The 19,135-nt window shown below is 39.2% G+C and overlaps 1 protein-coding gene across 5 annotated transcripts in view; it reads left to right on the top strand.

Annotated features, from left to right (window-relative positions):
- The first annotated feature begins 2,351 nt into the window (after nt 1–2,351).
- SMAP1 (small ArfGAP 1) overlaps nt 2,352–19,135 on the top strand; it is a 173,160-nt gene continuing 156,376 nt past the window's right edge. For all 5 annotated transcript variants that reach the window (XM_013044192.2, XM_004769307.3, XM_013044190.2 and 2 more), the window contains exon 1: nt 2,352–2,604. In XM_013044192.2, coding sequence (XP_012899646.1) covers nt 2,487–2,604 — 118 coding nt within the window. In that variant the 5' untranslated portion in view covers nt 2,352–2,486. The remainder of the gene's footprint in view (nt 2,605–19,135) is intronic.

The raw sequence follows: 19,135 nt of genomic DNA, 5'->3' as shown, positions 1-19,135 counted from the left end.
GATTTTATTTGTCAGAGAGAGAGAGCATCAGGCTGAGGGGGAAGCAGGCTCCCTGCTGAGCAAGGGGCCCCATGTGGAACTTGATCCCAGAAGTCTGGGATCATGACCTAAGTCAAAGGCCAACGCTTAACGACTGAGCCACCAGGTGTCCCCTTCTGTTTTTTTCTTAATCCTTATAGCGGTAAGCGAAATTTCCTGGGAGGGGAGGAAACATTCAAAAGTCGTGTTTGTTAACTGGTATTATTAGGCTAACTTTCCCCAAACATGGGGGCAATTTATTTTCCTACTACTATCCTACTGAAGAATCTGCAGGGTTTTGTTTTTTCCTGCTACTGCCCTGCTTGAAGAACCTGTAGGTTTTCTGTTGTCAGCTGCATCAAGGCCACATTGCTTTGGCCATTTCCCCAAACCTTCTTTAATTCAGTTTCACTTCACTTATCCAGCCTTATCTCTCACTCATCTTAAGTGATGAGTCTGTTAGTCTGTTTTCTGAGCTCCTTGAAGTCTCTTTGCTTTTGTGCATGCTGCTCTTGTTCAGTATCTCCTTCCTTGGCTCCCATCTAGATCAAGCCAGTCTTTTAGATGTTACTTAAAAGTTCTACCTCCCACATAATGTTTTTTTTCTGTCTTTTGGAACTTACTGTGATATCCCACTAGTCATTATTTGTCAGACCCACACAATTTAAGCTCTAATTTGTTCAGTTATTCAGCATTCAACTTAATTCCACATGTTGTTGTTGTTGTTGTTGTTGTTGTTTGTTTTTATAAGAGAGGGAGGTGAGGGAGGGGCAGAGAGAGAGGGAGAATCTTAAGCAGGCTCCATGGCCAGCCTGGAGCCCAAGGTAGGGCTCAATCTCACCACCTTGAGATCATGACCTGAGCGGAAATCAAGAGTCAGAGCTTAACTGACTTAGCCACCCAGGAGCCCGATGAATTTCACAAGCATTTTTGAGATGCCAAGATGGGGATAGGTGAGCATGAGGATCACCTTTATGCGGTATGCAGGCTAGCAAATTGGCCCTGTAGAAAGGTATAAGACACAGGCCCCGGCTCATTGCCTTTCTTAGCATCTGCTCCACCACAGGCATGTATTCTGATTTCTTCAGCCTCATATGAGAAATTGCTAATAAGCCATGATATGCCAAAATAGTCAAATAACTTCACTCAATGTTCAAATCCCATGGGGCCAGGTTGGGTGCTCTGGGTTCTAATTAAGTGTCTTCTTCCCCTAATTTTCTTTTTCAAGCATTAAAGATCACTACTCAGGGGCCCCTGCATGGCTCAGGGGATTAGGCTTCTGCCTTCTCTTGGGTCATGATCTCAAGGTCCTGGGATTGAGCCCCCCACATTGGGCTCTCTGCTCAGCAGGGAACCTGCTTCCCCCGCTCTCTGTGCCTGCCTCTCTCTGCCTACTTGTGACCTCTCTGTCAAATAAATAAGTGAAATCTAAAATCAATCAATCAATCAATCAATCACTACTGATACAGCTTTCTGTTCAAGTGTAAACACCCAGAATTTGCCTCCCTGGCCACACTCTCTCCTCCTTAGGAAACGCTTATTGATAGGTGTTTTAGACTCTGAAGTCAGACTGCTGTAGATTTGAATCTCAATTTCTCCACTGAGTAGCTTTGTAGCCTGGGCAAGTTACTTAACTCCGCCATGCCTCATTTTACACATCTGCATAATTAGAATAACGTATCATAGGATTGTGATAAGGGCTAAACAGGTTAATAGTTCTTGGCAGAGTAACCACTCAATAAATGTTAGCCCTTAATACATGTCACTACCAGACTACTTCTCTCCCTTAAAATGTAAGGGGCTGTTTTAACTATTCTATCGTACCTGTGTCCTCCAACTTCTAGAATAGTTCCTGTTTCAAAACTGCACGTGAATAAACATGAATGAATACATGAATGCATGTAGTCACTTTATTTCAGCATTTCCAATGTTGCCCCGCCAAGAGCAAAGGCAAGGGAGGAAGTGAAAGTCACCTCTTTGTAAAGGTTCTTCCTTAACCCGGTTTTACCCGAGGCCCTCTGGGACAATCTCATCCCAAAAGTGGGGAAGCCCACAGCAGGCAGTGCGACGTACCCTCTTCGGATCACCTTGGGCAAAGGGCCTAGGGCAGCAAGTCCCCGCGGGCAGGATTCCCGGGAAGATCGGCGCATGCGCAACGCGCCCAGCGCCTGGGTTCCTTCCTGCGGCGCCACCCGGAAGCCTCGGCTCCGTCTCCCTCTTTCCCCCTCCCCCTCCCTCGCCTGCTCTGGTGGTGCGTGCGGGGCCGGCCCGGCGAGGAGGCGGGACACGTCGGCGCTGCCACCGCCGCCGCCGCTCCTCCTCCAGTTCCAGCTGCCGCCGCCGCCGCCGCTTCCTGGGCTGAGTCCGCCCGCGGTCCCGGCGGCTCCAGGTGTGTTCACGCTGTCCAGCCCCTGCCGGAGTCGCCGCCGCCGTAGCTGCCCCGGGCTCTTTCCCGCCCCGCTGCCGAGATGGCGACGCGCTCCTGCCGGGAGAAGGCTCAGAAGCTGAACGAGCAGCACCAGCTCATCCTGTCCAAGCTGCTGAGGGAGGAGGACAACAAGTACTGCGCCGACTGCGAGGCCAAAGGTAGCGCGGACGTCGCCGCCCCTCGTCGGGGCCTCCTGCGGCGGGTGACCTTCCCGTCGCCGCGGCCGCTGGGGCCGGAGCGGACGCCGCGGCAGCGCCTAGCCGGCCCCGGCCCAGAGGGGAGGGCGGGCTCGGGCTCGAGTGGCCCCTCACCTCCACCAGAGGCGGCGGCGAGGTCAGGCCCCTGGGCGCCGGCACTAGCCCTAGCCTCCCGTCCTTCCCGACCCCGGGGCAGAGCCGGTGCCGGCGTCGCGATGCTCGGACCCTCCACCCGGCCGGGGCCGGAGCCGGAGCCCGGCTCGGAGCGCGGAGCGGGGCGACTGCCTGGCCAGTGCTTAGGGTTTAAGGGTTGCCCTCCTCCCGCCTCAGCTCGCAGGCACATCCGTGGGTGGGGCCACCCTTAGCCTAGGTGTCCGCCTCGACCCTCCCCCAGTGACCGCGGCGTCCCTCTCTGGGCTCCGATGCTCCGTATCCCAGGTGGAGCCCTACCTGCCTGCCCACCTGACAGCTGTGTACGGGGCTTTTGCTTCTTCCTGACAAAGAGTGTGGTGGTCTTTTTTGGTGTGTTGGAGTTGTACTGAGTGAGACCATTGGGGAGGGGTCTTTAGTTGTAGTAGTAGTAGTAGTAATTTCTTTCTTTTTTTTAAAAGTCTGGGTGTTAACCCGAATGAGGAGGAATTTCATAATATGAATTTCTTGGATAGTGGGCTTATGTTCCTGAAGGTTTTAATAATTAGATTATCTCTACCCAGTTGGTTTGGGAGAACATGTGGACACTGGTTTGTGTGGCTCAAAACGTTGCAGGTGCGTTTTTTAAAGATCCAGAAATTGAAAAAAAAGAAAAAACAACAAAAACCCTAATTTTAGTTTGTTCCGTTGGAGGGCTTCTGCCTCAGCCTTTAAAATAGATACACTATTTTTAGCCTATATGTTTGGGTTTGGAGATCTGATTTATATTTAATGTCTTATAAATAATCTCATGAGAAAAATGTTTCAGACTTTTAAAAACAAACCTGTCATATGTTTAGGAAAAGATCTTGCTTATTTGCTAATTGGTTTGTTTATTTGATGAAGAATGGGTAGTTCTCCAAAGCAGGAGTCCGGCTTTGAGAATTGCCATTTCAGATTTCTGTTACTGACTGAGACTTTTCTTGAAGCTTTCCTGTTCTTCCTCAATACTGTATCAATGAGTCACGTTTCAGTAGGCTGACGATGTTTGATTAGACCAAGCCACACAGCCTCAGCAAGTCACTTCACTACCACAACAGGTACCTGATTACTGGAAGATCATGTGGGAATACTGTTTAACTAGACCATCTTAGAAGCACTTTTCAGTATCACAGTAACTTGACTGACCCAACCTTACCTTTATTCTTTGTAACCTTTAAGGTGATTAGTTAAAAATGCCTGATTATTATGGGAGTATTTGCTTGATTTTGATTATGTGTGTGGTTTTTGGGGGGGGGGGTGGAATACTGTATTGAGGCTCACTTACTCATCACTGCACTAGTAAAACACTGAAAAATGGGACCTTTAAAAGGCCAAAAAAAGAAATGAGCTGCATTTTGAGTGATAAGTAACATGGTTAAGAGGAGATGTTAGTATATATTAAATCTATTAAAAATTGAATAGTAACAGTTTCAGTTAGTACCTTCATTAGGTATAGAAATAAGTGAAAAATAATTTTTGTTTAAATTTCTGTCCCCAAAAAAGTACTATATAGAATCAGATTTTCACTAATGCTTCTTAAAATGATGTGTAGGTTTTGGGACACCTGGGTGGCTCAGCCATTAAGGGTCTGCCTTGGGGGGAACCTGGGTGGCTCAGTGGGTTAAAGCCTCTGCTTTCAGCTCAGGTCATGATCCCAGGGTCCTGGGATCGAGCCCCACATGGGGCTCTCTGCTCCATGGGAAGCCTGCTTCTCCCTCTTCTACTACTTGTGTTCCCTTTCTCACTGTATATTTTTCTGTCAAATGAATAAAATCTTTTAAAAAAAATGTATAGGTTTTGAAAAGTCCTTTATGGGCCACATGGTAACATTTTCATTCTCATTTTTAAAGTGAGGAGAGGAGAATCATGTGCTTTTTAATTTAAAACAAAAATTTTATTGTAACTGAAGGAAAAGGGAGCATTAGTTTTGTTTGCTTTTTGTATTGCCACTGAGGTCCATAGATATATATTGAGTGAATGGTTTTATTTTGGTTTTGTTTGGTCTTTTGTTTGTGGATTTGTTTTTGAGAAATGTAGAAAGGGGGAGAAAAGAGATTAGCATCAGGAGTTTGAGGATGCAGTGTGTAGGGTACGAACTCTAGGCATCATTTGGAAAAACTCTTAGTTTTTCCTTGATGCTACTAAATCTTGAATAATATTAAAATGGTCTTCTAAATTATTTCACTGTTTTATCTTGTCTTCCAGGAAAAAATATCACAGTTAAGTTTAACTAGACTTGATCTCATAGTTCTAGTAGTTCAAAAATTTGACATAATTGAACTATTGATAAAGTTAAATTTATTTTGTAAAATTTTTAAGTGTTCTATATGTTTTGACCCTATTATAGAGCTCTTGTAATAGAGTTCTTGGCTTGTTAAATGATTTTGGATTTATTGTTACATATGCCAGATGACACAGTAATTGTAGGTAGTGAAATTCTGATTAAATATATCTTTAAAAGACAGGCAACAGTTCTTATTCTGCATATCAGCTATTATAAAGAGGTTTCATACTGTATATATGTATTAATGTTTTCCTCACTGTCTAATAAACTACATCAAGTTTTTCATGTGTTTTTGAAGCTATTTCTTAATTAACTCAATTTTCTTTTTTTCCCAAAAAATACTTCCCCAGTACTCTTTGAGAACATGTACCAAAGACTAAAGTCTAGGGCTAAAGATTACTCTGTTCTCTTGACTTATAATAATAGTTGGCAAAGTTATATCAATTGGATTTTGACATTTTCTTACTGAGTCACCAGTGTGTGTGTTTTCTGAATTGACATTATTTAGGAAGTAAGGAAGGAGAAAAGTATGGCATAGGTGCCAGGTTCCTGCTTATAATCCGACACTTTCCAGATCTGTTGAGCAACTGGAGAATAAGAACAGGCAGATGGATCAGCACTTCCTCTCCCTAGCCTTATTTGTGACTCTGTGGGAGTTTTAATGCAGTTCTGTTGGTTATTAGTTGGTGGCACTTTATGGAGCCGTGAGGATTTAGGGCCCCTTGCCAATGTAAAGTTTAGTTTTTAGTATTTAAATTCATGGTTAATACTAATTTTGATTCTGAACATGTGTTGTCATGAAAATGTGTCTCTTGCCCAGTAAGTTTTGGGATATTCAGAAACATAAGGCTTTTGAACCCTTAAGGGATTGGTTTTGTTTCACCTGTCTCTTATTAAGAGGGTAAGCTCCTTGCCCAGATCAAGCACTTATTTCTTCATTCCACAGATCTTAACTTGAGGGGACACCTCAAAGGACTGTTGGATTATGGGGATAAGAAAATTAGTAAGACCTAAAGGAGGTTTTGTAATGAGGACTGCATTTTTGTAAATGAATAATTCCAAAACAGTGTACCAGGTGTTATAATAGTGGTTGTAAGAAGTATCCTCCCTACCTAGTTTGGGCTTTTGTCCCTATTGCATCTGACTTTTGTCTGTTGGTTATCTTCATAGTTCCTAGAATGCTGCCTCAAGACCTTTGCACATGTTGTCCTTTCTGCCTAGGAAGCTCTTTAACAATTTTTTTTGCCTGATCAGTTTTATGTATCATTCAGGTTCTGCTTAACTGTCTCTTGAAGGGAAATGGTTCTCCCATATTAGGTTAGGTTTCCCTTTATATGTTAAGACACATCCTGAATATTTTATTGTACTTACTACAGTTGTAATTAAACATTATTTGGTTTTATTGGGTAATCTGTTTCCCTGTTGAATTAATATCTATAAGAGAGAAGAGATCTTGTTTGTCTTGTTTAGGCTTGTATCCCCAGCCCTCTACACAATGTGGTAGGTTAATGTAACTCCTTGAATGAGTGAATGTGAATGAGTACAGAGCTGAGGGCAGGCAGCAGGATATGTGGAAATGAGTTCACATATGGGCGTGTGGAGTGACCCTGTTGGGAAGTATTCACAGGAGAGTCTTGTTGGAGCTACATTCTGAAAGTAGAGTGGGATTTCAGCATATGGAAAAGGAATTGAAGGGCACAGTTAGCTGCACATACAAGGTACAGGGAGATAAGAGAACATAAGAGGTTTACATGTGGCCTTTTTAGGGTAAGCTTTCTCTAAGCATGACCAGATTTGATAGTAGCAGGTCAGGAAGAACTGAAATGGTGAGAGATTCCAGGCATGTCACCTAATTATAACAGTAGTGTGAGCAAGAGTATAAGGATCTGAACTCACCTAATGTCATTTGGTTGCAGGTTGGGGTATAGGGCAGGAAACAGAACAGCTGTAGCTGTTTTAAGGAATAGGATGCTTACATTGGAAGGACTGGAGGAGCAAAAATCAGGGAGCCACTACTGGACTAGTGGTTTCAAGGCCTTATACTAATACCATTGCTACTGCAACCACCTGCCACAGCTGCTTCTCACCATGAAACTGGTGAACAGATGGGGGAACCAGGACTGTGGTTACTGCAGCCATTCAATATCTATTAGACATTTTTGTCAATTGCCCTTACTATAGAAAGATGGCCTTTGTTGAACTTGTGCCTTCCACATGCAAATAACTGATAGACATATGTCCAGCACCTTGCCGGCAAGAGAGTCTTCTAGCTTTCTAATTTCTAAATGTAGAAACATGAAGTGAAGGTTGTGAGACTCAAACCAGGAATCTACTACAAGGCAGTGAGGATGGAGAGCATTTTCATTAAGTGTTTGATATTTAAGAGTTCTCATATAAACTTAATTTAAAGTAATTCATACTAAAAAGTAAAGTTCACCCTGAGAAAATGATATTTATGATGATGTTGATGTTTGTGGGATAAATATATATAAATGAAATCTGATTATAATTCATCTAAAGAAAACTGTAAATCTGAAAGTTCCCCCAAAATAATAACCTTCAGTTTGATGGGTCTGTTGTTCTTATAATTCTGCTGATCTTGAGGTTTTCTCTGGTATCAGAGCTGGAATAGAAACCACTGACCTTTATCTGACTCATCAGATGCAACTTGGGCTGCATGTTGTCCCCTTCCGTTTTTCCCCTCCTAGTTCTTTTTCTTTGTTATTTTTTAAAAAAGATTAAAATCTTTCATTACTTGATTTCAATACAAGATATACATAGCCTTGCACAAGACATATTATATAACCTTTATTGACATACAAGGACTTGAACCCATGGTCTCTTTAAGGCAAAGGCAAATGTTTGACATTCTAATTATATATTTTATAAATTCAGGTCTTTTCCTACTGTTGTTACTACTATGACTATTGCTAATAGTCTTCACTGGATAGCATCAACTCACTTTTTTTTTCCATTTCCCAATAGAAGAGCAAAGCAACTTGGAGGCCATTTTGTTGACTGCCTTACGTTCTGACCCCTGTAAAGAATTGATTTAGTATACATTTTTATCTATATCTATATCTGTATCTCTATATATAATTTTGTTGGTAAATCAGTATGTTCTGGGCACTCCAAAGTTTAAATTTCATGTCAAATACTGTTGTGTGTTTTTAGAAGTTCTGGGTATGGTCCACAAACTAGTTAGGGATCTCAATAGACAAGAGACAATGATGTGTTAAATTCTGGTCTATGCATAGACTGTAGCTCATTAAAAGTTTAGTGTTGGTAAAGCTCTGTAACTTGAAAAAGATAGGAAGGAAGGAGGAGAAGAAGGTAAGAGATAAGGTTGGAAGTTCAAAAGAAAGAAAGAAAGAAAGAGAAAGAAAGAAAGAAAACACGTAATAACATTACACATACACAGAAGTTATATGGTGCTTTCTTCTTGTCAGGCAATGTTGTGAGCACTTTAAATATATTAACTCATTTAATCCTCAAAACAACCTTTTGAGGTAGGTAATACTATTCTATCTTACAAATGAGGAAACTGAGACACACAGAACTTAAGTAACTTTCCTAAGGTTATTGTATTTCAGGCATAGCAGCTGGGGATAAAGCAGGGAACAGGTAGATAAGGTCCAAGCTTTAAAGGATCTGCTAATCTGTTAGTCTTTTGGAAGCAGGCCTTACTTGCAAATTTGGCCCTTGACTGGCATCAGGGAACTTGGATTTGGGGAAGATCTCATTACCCTAAGTGGTAAGAGTCAGTTACTGTATCCGAACTGTTTGTACAATTGTGTGGTTTATTTTAAATGTCTGCTTTCCTTCTGGGAGTCTGGAATTTCCATATCTACTAGGCAAGGGTGCCTATGTGACAACCCTCCCATCTCACCCTCCCTCCAGTACTCTAGGTATCATTCTCTAATGAGACTCTGATGAGTCTCTAATGGGTAATATTTCACACTTGTCAGAAATCATTACTAAGACAGTTAAGTGTGTCTGGTGCAACTCCACCAGAAGGGGACACCTGGACATTTGTGTCTGTTTTCTCCTGAACTTTGCTCCGTGCACCTTTTTTCTTTGCTAATTATGCTTGGTATCCTTCTGCTGTAATACATAAATTCCAGTGATGAGTAGTTTTGTGAACCTCCCAACATATTTGATAATATGTATTTTCCTCCAGTATATTGTACAGGATATATTAGAATCTCATTGTATCTCAGGTAGCCCAGAGAAGCAGGTATTAGCATTAGAGGAAATTCTGGCTTTATTGGGATGATATGGAAGTAGCAAGATGGACTGTAGGATCAGGATTTGAATTTATAATATCTAGCTCCAGAGCTATTTAACTGCATGTTTGATGGCATGGAAGATAAAACACATGCTTTTGCAGTTGAAATCTTGTGATAGAAGAGACTTATCACCTTAAAGCTGACAATGTATTTCTGAGGTAATGGCCAAATATGTTGCAGCATGGACAGTGTCTTTGTCTTATTTCTTTGCTTTTAATAGCAGAACTACCATAACTTCAAAATACTAGTACAAACAAAGCAGAATTTTTTTCTGGTCACTAAACTTTATTCTACAAATTGAATATTTTGATGAATCCTTTTGTAGTGTGTGTGTGTGTGTGTGTGTGTGTGTGTGTGTGTGTTTTGTTTTTTGGTCTTCCATATAGTTTCTTTGTTTTCTCTTTCTGCAGTTCTATTCTTAGGTCAGGTACTGATCATCTACCCTGGATTTTTAAGCCATAAGAATAACTTGAAAGTTGAAAGAGCACTGACCTGGATTGTTAGTAAAGCTAGGTTTGAATCCAGCCTTTGCCTCATTTGGTGACCAGTTGTCCCTTCTGTGAGCCTTATTGCAAAGATTTATTTCAACTCTGATGTGATCTGTGTTCTTTTCTGAAACCCATCCTTCTTGTCACTTCTATGTTGGTATTTACTATTATTACTAATTTTAAAAAATTGTATTATTAAGGGTTTGTATTTTAGGGACTTACTGAACTTTGGATCGTGGTCGAACCTGTATACTTTTTAAAGCTTTTCACTGATGACTTAGGTCTACCTGAGCAGATTTACCTAGTATTATCTTTATCTCAAGCCATACCATATAACTTGCAAGAGTATTCCTCATAGATTGAGGACTCTTTTTGTTTGAATCTTTTTCCCTTTAATGCCAGTGAGATCAAAGAAATAACTATCTGTTCTAGTCATCTACTAAAGCCATACTTTAAGACTGTACAGCCATAAATAGCCATACATTAAGTCATACATAGTACCATACATACATACCATTTAGTCATACTTAGTACCATATAGAAATGATTTTAAAAATTTCACTTAAGACAGAGTTTTGATAAGATGCTTTTGGAAATATGTGCTGATTTTATGCTTATGTACATCTTGAATGGTAAATGTGAGGACTTTGAGAATCTTAAAGGCAGAGAGTTGTAAGCCTTCTAGTAATTCTCCATTCTCTTTGCATCTTCCTCCTCCCCTTGACAATTTTTGGTCTCCCTTTTACAAGAGATCTAAGTGATTGCTTTTAGGAGTGATTGATGATAAGACTTTCAGACGTTTATCACTGATCTTTTGTAAAGAGTGCATTTCAAGGACCAGTGATTAGCTTGAACCCAAACTTAAAAAGAAAATAAAGGGGATTTTAAAACTTTTGTGGGAAGTCATATTTAGGATAGCTTTATCTTCCAGTACAAGAACAGTCATTAAAAATTATGGTTTAGTCTAGTTTAGATTTTTTTTAGTTCATGCATTTCTACTCTTGAAAGTTGCTTTTGGTGAAGGATGGTAATGGTGAATAGTGCCAAAAAAACTAGCAGAAGTACAATTTTTAAAGAGAAATGATCATCACAAGCATATTAATTTCCTATTGCTGCTATGACAGATTATCACAAACTTAGTTTCTTAAAACAATACAAATTATCATCTTATAGTTCTGGAGGTTAGAATCCGAAATAAGTTTGTTTCCTTATCATTTCCAGCTCCTAGAAATCATCTGTGATGTTTGCTTCATGACCCCTTCTTCCAGATTCAGTGTGTCATCTTCAGGTCTCTTTCTGCCTTTCTGTGCTTGCATCAGTACATCTCTTTCTGTAGCTCTATTAAGGTTGCTTGTGATTACGTTGGGTTTACCTGGATAATCTAGGATAATTCCACCTCAGTGTCCTTAACTTAAATACAATTGCAAAGTATCTCTTGCCACGGAAGGTAACACATTTGCAGATTAGAGGAATTGAAAGATGGACATCTTTGGGGATCACTATTTTGCTTCCCACAGGTGGATTTGTGATAAAAATTACATACTGAATCTACATTTTTATTAAAGGTGCTGCTGTGCATGTACTTAACATGGCACAGGATAGTGAAGTTAGTACAATTCAAATTAGGAGTTCTTATAGGAATTATTTTAAAAGAATATGCATGTTAAGAATCATTTAACAGACTCTTTGCAACAGTGTGAGTTATGTAGAAAATCTTTAGAAATTTACCCAAAAAACCCTATTAGAATCAATAATTTAGTTTCATTAAGGTTAATATAGAAAAGTTAACTATTTCTTGGGGCGCCTGGGTGGCTCAGTGGGTTAAGCCGCTGCCTTCGGCTCAGGTCATGATCTCAGGGTCCTGGGATCGAGTCCCGCATCAGGCTCTCTGCTCAGCAGAGAGCCTGCTTCCTCCTCTCTCTCTGCCTGCCTCTCTGCCTACTTGTGATCTCTCTCTGTCAAAGAAATAAATAAAAAATCTTAAAAAAAAAAAAAAGAAAAGTTAACTATTTCTGTATACCAGCAACAAACAAATGGAAGTTGAAATAAAAATTATTTACAATAGCATAAACATACGAAAACTTGGGAATAAATTTGACAAAATAAATGCAAGATTTGTATACCATAAACTTAACAAAGATGGCTAAGAGAAATTAAAGCATACATAAAGAAATGGAGAGATGTACTATGTTCATGGATTAGAAGATGCAATTTTTTTTTAAGATTTTATTTGAGATAGAGAGTGAGAGAGAACATGAGTGGGGGGAGGGGATGAGGGGCAAAGGGAGAGGGATAAGAAGTAGGCTCCCTGCTGAGAAGGGAGCCTGATTTTGGGGGTAGGGGAGGGGCTTCATCCCAGGACCCTGGAATCATGACCTGAGCTGAAGTCAGGTGCTTAACTGATTGAGCCACCCAGATGTCCCTCTGTGTACAGTTTTAGTATTAAATTTGTATAGTTTTAATAAATATTGATATATTAATAGGATTGTCTGTGTCACTGTTGCATGGTATAATGGACATGAGGCATGTATGGTTTGAGGGAAAGTAGGTAGTCAGTAAATGTTAAATTTGAATCTTAAGTCATGTATGATTAGACCTACAAACATTTTTGTTTTCTCTTCCAATTACTTTATTTTTATTATTTTTAAAGATATACTGGAATTAAAATTAAAAACTGAATACAAAGTAAAAAACAAGCTCATCTTAAAAATATAAGTGTTATTATTAGTTTCAGGTGTACAGTATAGTGATTCAGTAATTCTGTACATTACTCTTTAATCCCCATCACCTATTTCACCCATCCCCCATCCATTTTCCTTCTGGTAACCATCAGTTTGTTTTCTGTAGTTAAGAGTGTTTCTTAGTTTGTCTCTCTCTCTCTCTTTTTTTCTTTGCTCATGTGTTTGTTTCTTAAGTTACACATGAGTGAAATCATAGGGTGTTTGTCTTTCCGTGACTTACCTTCACTTAGCATTACACTCTTTAGCTCTTCTAATTACTTTTTAAGAGAGTTGTCCAAAGTCCAAAGTTTCAGATATAAGAAAACTCCTCCTCCAGATTTTCCCTAAGTTTTATTGTTGTGAATTTTTCTGAATTTTAAGTGTTTTTTAACTTAAAGTTGTAATTGATTATGTGAGTTACCTTTTTGATGTACTTACTCTAGGAAGTAAAAAAAAAAACCAAAAAAACCCCAAACTCAAACTGTCCAAATATTTGATAGAGACACATTCTCTTGTAATGTGGTTTCCTTTTTTAGCATTATTATTTTCTATAAGCAAAGGTTTCTAGTCTGTTTCTACTATAACTCTTCCCATATTTTTAGATTAAAATAAATGTTTTTTCATTGTGGAAATTGTGCCCAACTATTGTGCAGAAGTAGTTTCCCTTCTGTTGTTTATTTACTGAAAATAAGTTGTTATCTGGGCTTTGTTTTTTAGTGGAGACAATGATTTTATTTCCATAGATAAGACAAGGCTATCAGGTTTTTGCCTTCTCTTTTGGCCTTTTATTTCTTGTCTAAAATTTGGGCAATTATACTTTTGAGTGTTTTTAACTTAGTTGGTAAAGTATGCCAATAAACAACAGGAAACAAAGGTTTTTACCTAAAATAAATGTTTGTCTAGCTTTCAAAAAAAAAAAAAATGGTTGAGGGGGCTTCCAGTTTTTACCCTGGCTTCAAGACTGGAAGGATCTTTGAGTCTCCACTCCGTTCTAACAACATGTAAAAAGCTGAGCAAACTGAAAAATCAACATCTCATCTTAGATTTTCAGAGAAGTGAGATCACAGGGCAAACTGCTGTCCCCAGAATAGGTGAGATCAGCGAATACAGAGGATCACAACTCAGTCATAATTCTGTGAGAACAAGTACTGGGGTAGGAAAACTGTAATTGACAAGTTGCTGTAGCTCGCTGTGGACAAATCTGAGTCAAAAACTATAGGGGGATGTAGTTATGGGGACAGTCCCCATACTTTTGTGAGTTTTATCTCTAGGAGCTTAAACAGTGAATATGGGAGAAAAATCTAATGCTTCTGTCAGGGGAAGTAAGAAAAGGAACGAAAGGGAAATTTATACCAGAGCATTCTGTTCTTAGCAAGGTCTGCCCTCTGGAGAAACTATTTAACTAGAGCTTAACTGACTTAGGGGAAGGGAAATATCTAACTCCAGATACTGTAGCCTTTCACAGGAGAGAAGGGAAATGCCAATTCCAGCCTATTCTAGCCATCCCATCTCATGGGGAATGGAATAGGCATGGTAGGGGGCACTGATATTTGAGAAACTTATAGTAGAGAGGCAGAGGCTTACTGAAAGACTGAGATCTAATGATAGAACTTTGGGATGCTTTTCCACTGCATTACCAAAACTGTTCACAGCAGTTACATTTATCCAGTACATCATTTCCAGCTGTCCAGAAAAACTTACAAGACATACTAGAAGGCAAAAAAAAAAAAAATAGTTGAGGTTCTTAAATTTCACAGTGAAAAATGCTTCAGATAGCGGAAGAATGCCTTCAGGCTGCCAGTTCACACCTTGTGAGATCTAAAAATAACTGGAAAAACATGTAAAAATATTTTCATATATTTAAATGAATGTATAAAGCTTATGGATATATGTATAACCTATATAAATGGCTAAAGTAACATTATGTTCAGTTTCAATAAACTTGTTCATCAGATCTTTTCCAACTTCTTCTGGTTTAAAAGGTTCTGAAGCTTTTGAGAAGAGATCAGTCTCAAATAATACTGTTAGCCCAGCTAAGGGGCAGATTTATAAACCATTCCCACTCAACTGACCTATAATCTTTGTGGTAGATGTTGATACTCCTATTCAAATTATTTTCAGAATTCACATGAAGTAAGGAACATTTAATACATGTATGTGTCACTTGAAAATATTTTAAATGGAGGTTGTAATTACTTTTTATATTAAAACTGGGTTTAATATTTACAAAGTCAATGATATGAAAAAAATTGGGAGGGGAACTCTTCTAAGTCAAAAGGAATTTAAGGGATATAACTAACCACACCTCCCTGATTCTTGAGAGGATACTTTTTGAAAAAGATCTTTAAAAAAAAATTTTGTGGGGAAACAGAATTGTGGGAAATAGAATACATACTAAATATTAGATGACAGTGAGAACTTATTAATTTTAGTAGTTATGATAATATTGTGGTTACGGGAAGAAAATTTATATTTTTTAGGAATTCATACTGAAAAAGAGGTATCTTGATGCCTGAAGTTACCATACTTTATAAAAAATGGAAAATATGACAAAATCTTAACAATTGTTGAACCTGGACAGTGGGTATGTGGGTATTCACTATACTAGTCTTTCTTTCCATTCTGTATTTGAAAATTTTTGATAATAAAAATTAAGAAAAAATTTTTTAGTTTTTGTGCTTAAGGAATAAACTCAAACTACCAATAAGTAAGGGGTCCTCTCTGCACATAAAATATGTTCAGTTCTTTGTCTGCAGGGTTTTTTTTTCCCCAGTTGGAAGAATAGCACTGATTAGCTAGTCTTGATTGATAGTATATTTCTGGATATAAGGTAATCTTATACTGAATGACTATTTTTAAATATATATCAGCTGTTCTTAATATGTTCAGAGTCTGTGTAAACATACCAAGAGAACAGAAGAAGTTTAAAAAAAAAATCAAACTATGATTACAAAGACAGTGTGATTAAGGAATAATTACATTAACTGTTGGCTCTTTATGATAGGCCCTTAATCATTTTAGGATGCTGGTCAGAAAAGGATTATCATGGCACTGTTTTAGTGCTGTATAGCTGTTGTTAAAAAGTATTTGAAAACGCAGTAATGTATGTTCTAATTTTACTTCTCCATCACCCTGTTTTTCAAGAACACATTGAAAAGAACTGGCACAACCCATGAAAATACACCAGAACTTCTAATGCTCATTGTTATTGTCTTGGATTTTATCCAAGGGTTACTTAAAGGAGTATTCATTTCACAGGTTTTTTTTTTTAAGATTTTGTTTATTTATTTGAGAGAGAGAGAAAACAGAACTGGGGTGAAAGGCAGAGGGAGAAGCAGACTCCCCAATGAGCAGAGAGCCTGATATGGCACTCAGTCCCAGGACTCTGAGATCATGACCAAAGCCGAAGGCAGACCCTCAACCAACTGAGCCACCTAGGTGCCCCATTTCACAGGTATTTTATGAACACCAGTTGTGTGTAAAGCACAGCTGCTAATTGCCATATGAATTGAAGTTGTGTAAATTGTGTGAATCCTGACCGCAAAGCTTTCTGTATTATTTAGAACTTTCCATTGTAGAGCATAGAAATAGAACTAGAATTAACTTAAGCAAAATAGCACTGGGCATTGGTATGTTTTTTTTTTTTTTTTTTTTTTCTTTTAATCAGAAGAGGAGGGAGACTTGTCTCATATGACTCAGTTCTTGAACTTCTTTTCTGTTTTATTCACTCCCTTGCCAGTCTCTTGCTTTTAACTATTGACTCTATGTCGATTCCCAGTTATATACCTTCAGACCAGAAGACCTTATCCCCGAACTCCATAGTGATAACATCCAATTGTATGTGGCTGTGCATTCAGTAGCTCCAAATTAACATGTCTTAACTGAAATCTTGATCTCCATTCTCTAAGCCTACTCTGTGGGCAATGTTGCCCATTTTACTCTCCCCTTTTGCTCTGGCTCCAAACTTTGAATTTATCTCCATGTTGACTCCAGTATTCTCCCAACTGGTCTCCTAGCTTTTATTCTTGCCTGCTGTGGCCTATTCTAATATAGTTGCCAGAATGATCTTTGCTTATTTATTTTTAAAAATTTTTGAAGATTTATTTATCTATTTATTTGAGAGAGAGTGAGCACAGGGGGAAGGGGCAGAGGGAGACAGAGAGAATGGGTTCTAAGCAGTCTCTGCGCTGAACTTGGAGCCCAATATGGGCCTCATCCTGTAACCCACAGTCTGCCAAACCAAGAGTCAGATGCTCAACTTGACTGTGCAACCCAGGTTCCCTGCCAGAGTGATCTTTAAAAAGTTAAATCTGATAGTTAGATCATGTCATTGCTGCACCAGAAACTATTTATTATTTTTATATGTTGGAGTCCAAGCCAGAGCCCTTACAGTGGTCCACACTGCCCTCCGTGCTCTTGAATATAGTCATCTGGCTCCTATCTCAGTGCCTTCACATTTGCTATTTCCTGTCCCTGGAGAATGTTCTTCCAGACCTGCATATGGCTGGCCCTCCTTACTTAGTTAGGTCCTTACTCAGTTATATATTTGATTTTTTTTTTCTTTTAAGATTTTATTTATTGGTGCCACTGGGTGGCTCAGTTGGTTAAGTGGCTACCTTCAGCTCAGGTTATGATCGCTGGGTCCTGGGATTGAACCCCACATAGGGCTCCCTGCTTGGTGGAGCCTGCTTCTCCCTCTCCCTCTGCCTGCTGCTCTGCCTACTTGTGGTCTCTCTCCATCTCTCTAATAAATAAATAAAATCTTTTTAAAAAAGTGAGGTGATTATCTTTTTAAAAAAAGATTTTATTTATTTGAGAGAGAATGTGTGCGTGTGCATGAGTTGGCAGGCATGGGAAGGGAGAGGGAGAGGAATAAGCAGATGCCCCGCTGAGGGTGGAGCCCTGTGTGGTGCTTGATCCCAGGACCCTGAGGTCATGACCTGAGCCTAACTCAGACACTTAACTGACTGAGCCACCCAGGTGCCCCTATATACTTAATTTTGTTAAATATCATTTCCCTTTGTAGAATGTTAAGAATTCAGGGATTTTTGTCTTTTTCTGTTTCTGACACTTAAGTTACACTAGGTAACTCTTTGTTGAATGAATAGATGAGGAGGGGCAGAGCATCCTGGGCAGAAGAATAATGTGTATTGCCAGTTTAAGACATTATCTACAAAAGATAACCACAATACAAGCAATATAGGAAAACCTAATTTATCTCAGTGGACTTAGAAATATTACATAGGTGATGAAATGACTTTAGTGATTCTCTTTCTGGAAAATAAGACCTCACCCAGTATTTCTCATTTTCTAACTTTTTTTAAAGCTTATGTAAAACTTCTTTTAATCAGATTTATAAAAGCCACTGACTTTGAATACTGTAATCATATAATCTTTTTGTATGTTTCAAGTTGAGATCGTTTTAATAGGGCTTTAGCATATAAAACAGAACATTCTAGGTGTTAACAGAAATGCTTTAATACAGGAAATCAAGTGCTTACAAATGCTCTGGAAAGGGTAGAAAAGTAGGAATGACTCTCGGGTAACAGTGGAATTGACCTTCCAGGGAACCACTATCCTTGAGGCTGTCACTAGAACTGTTGAATTTAAGAAAACACCAAATTAGCTGTAGTCCAGGGATTAGAAGGCTACATCTGCCTTACAACATCTATAAACCAGTGATTAGGTACTGGAGTGTGGGGTCTATCCATTATCCACATCAAAAATGCTTCTTCACACCCAAGAGGCTAGAGACCAGACATTTTATGATTGTGCCTTCCTACAGGAAATCGCCAAAAAGGGCAGGAAGATAATCACCTCACTTTTGATTTCAAATATTGCATAAGTGCATCTAATTGGTGGAAACATTCTCATTCAGAACTCTACAAAAGAATCTGAGAAATAGAGCTTCTTAGCTTGACATCATCTGACTACAGGAAGGCATACCAGAAATAGGGTGGGATAGATGTTGTATGAGCAAATCAACAATACCTACCATGGTTTCTGTCTTAGTCATATCAGAATGAATAGGATGTACATAGCTTGAGATGGATTCAGGCAGCATTTTTCTCTGTTTTGGCTCTCTCTGTGTCTTTGGGTCTATAACACATGATTTTTCTTGCCTGCTTCATTCTTTATTGGCTACTTTCCCTTATTCATGTGCTTGCCTGTACCTCACTAGTTCCTAAGTCTATGTGACCTATTATTTGGTTCCTACAGGTAGTTGTCTCTTGGATCATTTACTGTATTCCTGGGTGAGATGAACTGGCCCAGCGTGGGCCATATGCCCTCCCTGATCACTGTGGCGTGGAAGCAGGAGAGTGGCAGGAACAAGTAGGTGTTCCTTTTCCATGGTTAAGAACAAGCAAGGTTTCTAAGAAGGAAGAGTAGCTTATATAGTTAAAAATATTTATAGAAGATTTGGAGGAAAATTTGATTCAAAACAAATTTGAATGAAGTGTTTAATTTTAGCAGAAAAAGTCAGGAAGAATGAGGATCAGCTTATATGGCAGGGGCCAGTAACAGGGGTCTGAAATGTAA

The sequence above is a fragment of the Mustela putorius genome, unplaced genomic scaffold (genome assembly GCF_011764305.1).
Source record: "Mustela putorius furo isolate JIRA1106 unplaced genomic scaffold, ASM1176430v1.1 tig00003927_pilon_pilon_pilon, whole genome shotgun sequence".
Taxonomy (NCBI): domain Eukaryota; kingdom Metazoa; phylum Chordata; class Mammalia; order Carnivora; family Mustelidae; genus Mustela; species Mustela putorius.
The sequence above is the reverse complement of the archived record's forward strand: the minus strand, read 5'-3'. Positions and strand labels throughout refer to the sequence as shown.